Source organism: Staurois parvus, unplaced genomic scaffold (genome assembly GCF_062004578.1).
Source record: "Staurois parvus isolate SC_StPar_1 unplaced genomic scaffold, SC_StPar_1.0 ptg000454l, whole genome shotgun sequence".
NCBI classification, from domain to species: Eukaryota; Metazoa; Chordata; class Amphibia; order Anura; family Ranidae; genus Staurois; species Staurois parvus.
This window is the reverse complement of record NW_028318250.1, coordinates 4,492,099-4,498,409: the sequence shown is the minus strand read 5'-3', so window position 1 is coordinate 4,498,409 and position 6,311 is coordinate 4,492,099. Positions and strand designations below refer to the sequence as shown.

General features: G+C 43.6%; 1 protein-coding gene across 1 annotated transcript in view; it reads left to right on the top strand.

The window, feature by feature from the left end:
- Positions 1-2,018: 2,018 nt before the first annotated feature.
- SF3A3 (splicing factor 3a subunit 3) overlaps positions 2,019-6,311 on the top strand; it is a 46,300-nt gene continuing 42,007 nt past the window's right edge. The window contains exons 1-3 of the mRNA XM_089688793.1: positions 2,019-2,172; positions 6,060-6,107; positions 6,203-6,255. Of these exons, the coding sequence (XP_089544919.1) occupies positions 2,077-2,172; positions 6,060-6,107; positions 6,203-6,255 (197 nt within the window). The 5' untranslated portion in view covers positions 2,019-2,076. The remainder of the gene's footprint in view (positions 2,173-6,059; positions 6,108-6,202; positions 6,256-6,311) is intronic.

The following is a 6,311-nucleotide window of genomic DNA, read 5'->3' as shown; positions in this document are numbered from 1 at the left end:
TTATATAACATGATTTTGAATGTGATTGCTACATCCCCAGTTATAAGAGGGTGTGCAAACATTTGCAACCACATTATTTTAGTTTTTTATGTTTACTTCCGCCCCTAAAATATTTCAGTTTGTTTTTCAATTGAGTTGTACAGTGCTTTTTGCACATGCATTTTTGACACATTTTTGATGCATTTTGCAGGGTTTTTTGTCAGCTTATTTCTGGGCAGATTAAAATGCAAAACGCACCAAAAACACACTACATGCATTTCTGCTGCATCTCTATTGAACTCTATTTAACCAAACCGCACCGTTTTACATTTTAAAACGTCCCTGACCCTTTTCAAAAAATTCACCAGGTGAAAACGCAGAGATGTGAACATGTCCCATAGGAAATCATGTTAAATATACTATAGTGTTTTCTGCAAAATGCACCACAAAACGCTTAAGTGGAACCTAGACTTATGGGTATTGTCAGAGCTTACAGATGTTGTTCATACTGTTTAAATATTTATTTACTAAAGCTGGAGAGTGCAAAATCACGCTCACTTCTGTGTAGTAACCAGGGCTTTTTTTTCTCAGTGAATAGGTGCAGGAACTCCCCACTCCGGCTCATGCCTATGCACCTCTGAGCACCATTTCTTGGTTTCACCCCTAGTCACTTCCCAGTACCACCCCTTTTAGACCTCCCTGCAACAATGGACCCCCACAACAAAATACCACCCCAGCATCATTAGATCCCCTGCAGCAACAACAAATCTCCCAGCATCCAGCATTAATAGACCCTCCAGCAGCCAGCAACAGAAGACTTCTTCCTCAGCAGTAGATCCCTCTCGGCAACAACTGACCCCCAGCAACAATATACAGTATCCCCATGCATGAAAAATATCCCCTCCAGTGACAATATATGCTCCAGCATCAATAGACCTTCCAGCACCCCCCCTATTCATTACATACACTCAGTGCTGGAGGTGCGTTCCCCCACGTTCCCACTGAAAAAAACGCCCTGGTAGTAACCAATCAGCTTCTAACCTCAGCTTGTTCAATTAAGCTTTGGCAATAGAACCTGGAAACTAATTGGTTTCAATGCAGAAGTGAGTCTGATTTTGCACTCTCTATCTTTAGGCCCCATGTACACAGGGCACTTCTGAATGATGGAAACTGACTGATGGAAAATGTAGGTTAAGAAATGTCTGTTTAGCTGCGTTTGCATACCGTGTTTATGTGCGTTTGCGTTTAGAAGCGTTTTTTAAAGATAACATCAGGAGACCTTCCAAAATGCCCAGAATGCACTGAAAAACAGTAAAAAATTAACTATTTCAGACATTTTGTGAGAAATAGAGAGAGCAGAAGCAGAGAGAGCAGTATGTGTTGAGATTACCTGTCTTTTCTGGTTGTATTCACTATGGATCCCATCATGAGCATAATGCAGCACATTCTACCAACTTTTCCTTCACGCAAAACCTGGAACTGACTGCGCTGGTGTACTAGGTCCATTTGAATACATGGAAAATGCTTTGCGTGCATTTCTGATGATGAAAAAATTGGATATGGAAGTTAAAAAAAGCTTCTAAATGCAAACGCTTATAAACGTGGTTAGCTGTGTTTACATGTGTTTGCAAGCATTGGGCATTTGAAAAATTGATAAAATCTACTCCTGAACGCAAGTTTGGTGCGTTCAAAAACACGACTGTAAACGACGATGTGTACATGGACACATAGGAAAACATTAGGGGCTGCCGGAAAAAACGCAGAAAAGCTCCTGAACGTGAGTTTATCAGCTACAGTGTACATGAGCCCTTAGTAAATAAACCCCACAATGCCAGTCACTAACAGATCGCTGTGGGCTCCAACTCAACTTCTTTCACTCCGTGCAAACCAGGCAGTTACCAGCAGAGGGCACTGCTACACCGTGTTCATTCTTTCCTTCACTTAGTGTAACACACGATGCCAGTCACCAGCAGATGGCGCTGCGGCAATTACACTCTTTTGCAGGAATTGAAAGCGCGGAACTAAAGTTTTTGGTTTTCTCAATCGAGGGGAATCAGTTTCCAGAACACTTCACTTCCGGATCGGGCCTCTTTCAGCATGGAGACTATGTTAGAGCAGCAACGGCGCTACCATGAGGAAAAAGAGCGACTCATGGACGTCATGACCAAGGAAATGATGGCGAAAAAAGCCACGGTGAGGCTTTGTGTGTCTGCAGAGAGGATGGGGGCTCCGGCCATGTATAGGGAGGTGACTGAGCGGCTGGTGTACAGGGGGCCACACAGCTGGTCCTGGAAATGGCATTTATGTTTCCAGTATATTATCTTCTATTATCATTGACACTGTAAAACTGCATATATTAAACAGAAAGGCAAGTATTAGTAGTTGGGATTATTTTTAAATGTGCTATGGGGGGAGGGGCAACAGGCAGTACTGTGTGTGATCAGGCCACACTTAGGTTAACCACTTTCATCCCAGGCCAATTTTCAGTGCTGTCGCACTTTGAACAATTGTGCAGTCATATACTGTACACAAACTAAATTTTTATAATTTTTTTTTTTTAGAAAAATAGAGCTTTCTTTTGGTGGTGAGAGAGAAAACAGGTGGCGCGCACACCTAGTGCATTATCCAAGGTTTATTGTAGGAGTGAAAGAATAATAAAAACATACTCACAGACGAAGCATGTATCTAAAAAGCATAGAAAAATGACAATGGCCACAACGGCAGGCAAGGTGTTCTCACTGTCAGTGCGGTCAAATGGCTGACGCGTTTCGGGGACGAATTTCTTTCCTCAGAGCTGATGACCAACCTTAGTGATCACCAATCACAACACAGAGTACATTGCGTACCACAGTTTCCAAAAAAAAATAGCCATACACTGAGACACGCCCCCGCATTGCGAAGTGTCCTTTGGGGGGCGTGTCCCAGTGTATGGCTATTGTTTTTTTGGAAACTGTGGTACGCAATGTACTCTGTGTTGTGATTGGTGATCACTAAGGTTGGTCATCAGCTCTGAGGAAAGGGATTTGTCCCTGAAACGCGTCAGCCATTTGACCGCACTGACAGTGAGAACACCTTGCCTGCCGTTGTGGCCATTGTCATTTTTCTATGCTTTTTAGATACATGCTTCGTCTGTGAGTATGTTTTTATGATTTAATTCCTACAATAAACCTTGGATAATGCACTAGGTGTGTGCTCCACCTGTTTTCTCTCTATCCAGTGGCTGATTTCCCCATCTGAGGAGAGCTGCACCCCTGGAACATTTCCTTTGGTTGTCGCTGTCCTGGTACCCTTGGCTTCCCTTTTGGCTGTGCATATCCTGAGGCGCTGGAGAGTGCATACGATTTCTTTTGGTGGTGCTTAATCACCGCAGGGGGGTTTTATTTTTTGCTAAACAAACAAAAAAGGCCAAAAATTTTGAAACCAAAACGTTTTTCTTACTTTGTTATAAAGCTTTGTAAATAAGTGATTTTTTTTTTCTCCTTCACTGATGTGCGCAGATGAGGTGCACTGATAGGTGGCACTGACAGGCATCACTGAGGAGGCACTGATAGCCAGCACAGATGGGCACTATTGGCCTCACTGATGAGGCTACAGTGATCATCAGGGAACTGATGATTTGTATCCAGATGATCAGTGTAGATGTTCCCCTGAGAAATGCCGCTTACCAGCTCTCCTCTCGCACTGCCAATAACTGGCATTTCCTATTTACACTGTGATTGGACACAGCTGGTCACATGGTAAGAGCTGGCTCTGATTGGCTATTTACTTGGACACATAAGCTGTGTCTGTCGGACACTGTGATCACAGATTTTGCACGGTGCGCTCCCCATTGGGGGCACAGTTCTGGGAGGACGGCCATGGATGCCCTCCCCGAACTAGTCACAGGTGTGGAAATTTTTTAAAAAACTGCTTGTCTGGGGACTATATTGGGGTTCCAATCTACTTGTCCCTCATGACAATCTGCTTGTCCAGATAAAAAAATAAATAAAAGGTTTTTTTTTTTTTTTAAACCAAAAATCAGAGGTGATTTTAGGAATGTCTGGGGCTTTTAAAAACAAAAGGGTCTTTATGGCAAAAAGACCCTGGATGTCTCCCCTGTGCTTCACTGAATGTAATGCATGCAGTGCTCCACTGCATTAAATTCTTTCCTGGCCCCCATGGCCGGGAATCTGTCAGCGGGCACCCGGAAGTGACATCATACCGTTCCTTCCAGGTCAGGACAAGAATGGGAGGGGAGCGGTCGTGTTGGAGAGGCTGGCACTGTGTGGAAGCAATCGACAGCAGCACAACCACCCAAATGCTTCCACCTGACAGGTGTGCCCTGCTGCTTGCTTTAGCAGGGCTAAAGGTTGGAAAAAAAATCTACCTGCCTGGTGCCCGGAACTACATGTCCCGGGCGTTAGGCGATATAAATTCAACATTGCTGTAGCCATCGTTTGGCTATAGCACAGTTAGGAACTGGTTACAGAACATCTATGGGGGGTATTCTTATGGAGCCCGGCACATCTGCATGTTTGAGGTGCATTGTTGGTCCAGTAGGTTGTATGCACATTGCATTTTCTTTATGTGTGTTGTATAACCGCTGAACATCAATACACATTGCAATCTGATTTTACCACCCCCATTAGATCGGCCAACAAGGGTCTGCCAGATTGTATAGTTTATTTTTAAAGTAGATATAAAGATAAAGGCAAAACTTTTTTCATTTAATTTTTTTTTTTACTGTTGGATAGAGTAAGAAGGAATATAACCCCTGTCAAGTTTATTTTTTTCCCATAGGGGAGATTTCCCTTCGCTTCCTCTCTTAGCCAAAACAGGAAGTGAGAGGAAATCCCTCCAAAGTGAAGGAATCCCGGGTTGTCACCAGAATAAGTGTCCTCTGTTCCTGTTCTGGGAACAACCTGAACCAAAAAATAATGCAGGAGCTCACCCCCTGCTGAGCTATTGTGTTCAGACGGGGATTGCCCCCGCCAATACACACCAGTCAGTGCTCGCAACCATTGGCTGAGAGTACTGATTGGCTGCTGGTTTACCAGTATATTCGGTTGACAGAAGCTGGTTAAGGATATGTACACCGGGGCTGAATGTTGTCCAGTTTCTACTATACTGGCTGATTTTGGACAATATTCAGCTCATGTGTACAGGGATTTATAGTTTGTAATTCGTAAAGTGTTATTAAAGGCAAATTTTTTTTTTTTAAATAACAAATGTGTTATATTTCCCTGCTCTATGCAATGGTTTTGTACAGAGTAGCCCTGATCTTCCTGTTCTCTGGTCCCCTGCTGGCAGTCCTTCCTAGTGCCCCCAGAGCAAGCAGCTTGCTATGGGGGAAACCCTAGCAGACTTGCTGCTCTGTGTGTATATTTACACACTGTGTCCCTCCGCTCCTCCTCCTGCTCCCTCTTCATTGGCTCACTGGTTGTGATTGAAAGTAGTGGGAGCCAATGGCTACTGCTGCTGTCTCAGTCAATGAGGAGGGAGAGTCCCCAGAGAGCTCTCGTACACACAGGTGCCCCTTACTGATTCAGAGCTCTGTAATTAGCAAAGTTCATGCCAATTGGAGAGCTCTGACTCAGCAAGGGTTGTGTCAAACTTCTGTAGAGAGACAACTTTCTTCCCCACAAATCGCAACAGCCCCGCTCTGCAGAATGCTGGCAGGACATAGGCTTTTCTACTCAGGTTGTGGCTAATATTAAAGTAATCCAACTGTGTGGGACTATGCACAACTTTTGCTTGGATTTTAAATGGGAAGGTTCACTTGGGCTTTTATTCCATATGGTAAATCTCATGTAGATGCTAAAAGCTTACTGTCGACTGAAGACTGGTGACAGGAGTGCAGACCAAACTGTACTCCTGCGAGCCATAAGAGAAGTATAGCCACAATAGCTTTGGCCCTACTTCTCCTTTAATGTACTGCTATAAAATGCAAAAGTGTACGGTTAGCCCTAGAATGGACCTGTGCGAGAGAATGCAAGCTCTGTTTATGTTGCAGCACCCCCTGGCCACCAGTCCCCACTACAGTGGTTGCAATACATTTTCTCTGGTATTGGTCATACAACAATGATTTTCTTTCACTGCAGTTCCGAGAACAGATCAACTCAGATCACAGAGCACGAACAATGTTGGATGTAAGTACTGTTCAGTATTATAACTTTTTTTATATATAGATAGTACAGCTGATGACTGACTAATGTGTTGTGTGTATTTTTGTTTTTATTTAAAGAGGTTCATGGATGTCAGCTCAAATTTAAGAGATTTGTATGAAGATAAAGACGGGTGAGAATAATTTCTAAATATATGCTAGTTGGGTTGATGCGAAGGTGGTTTTGACA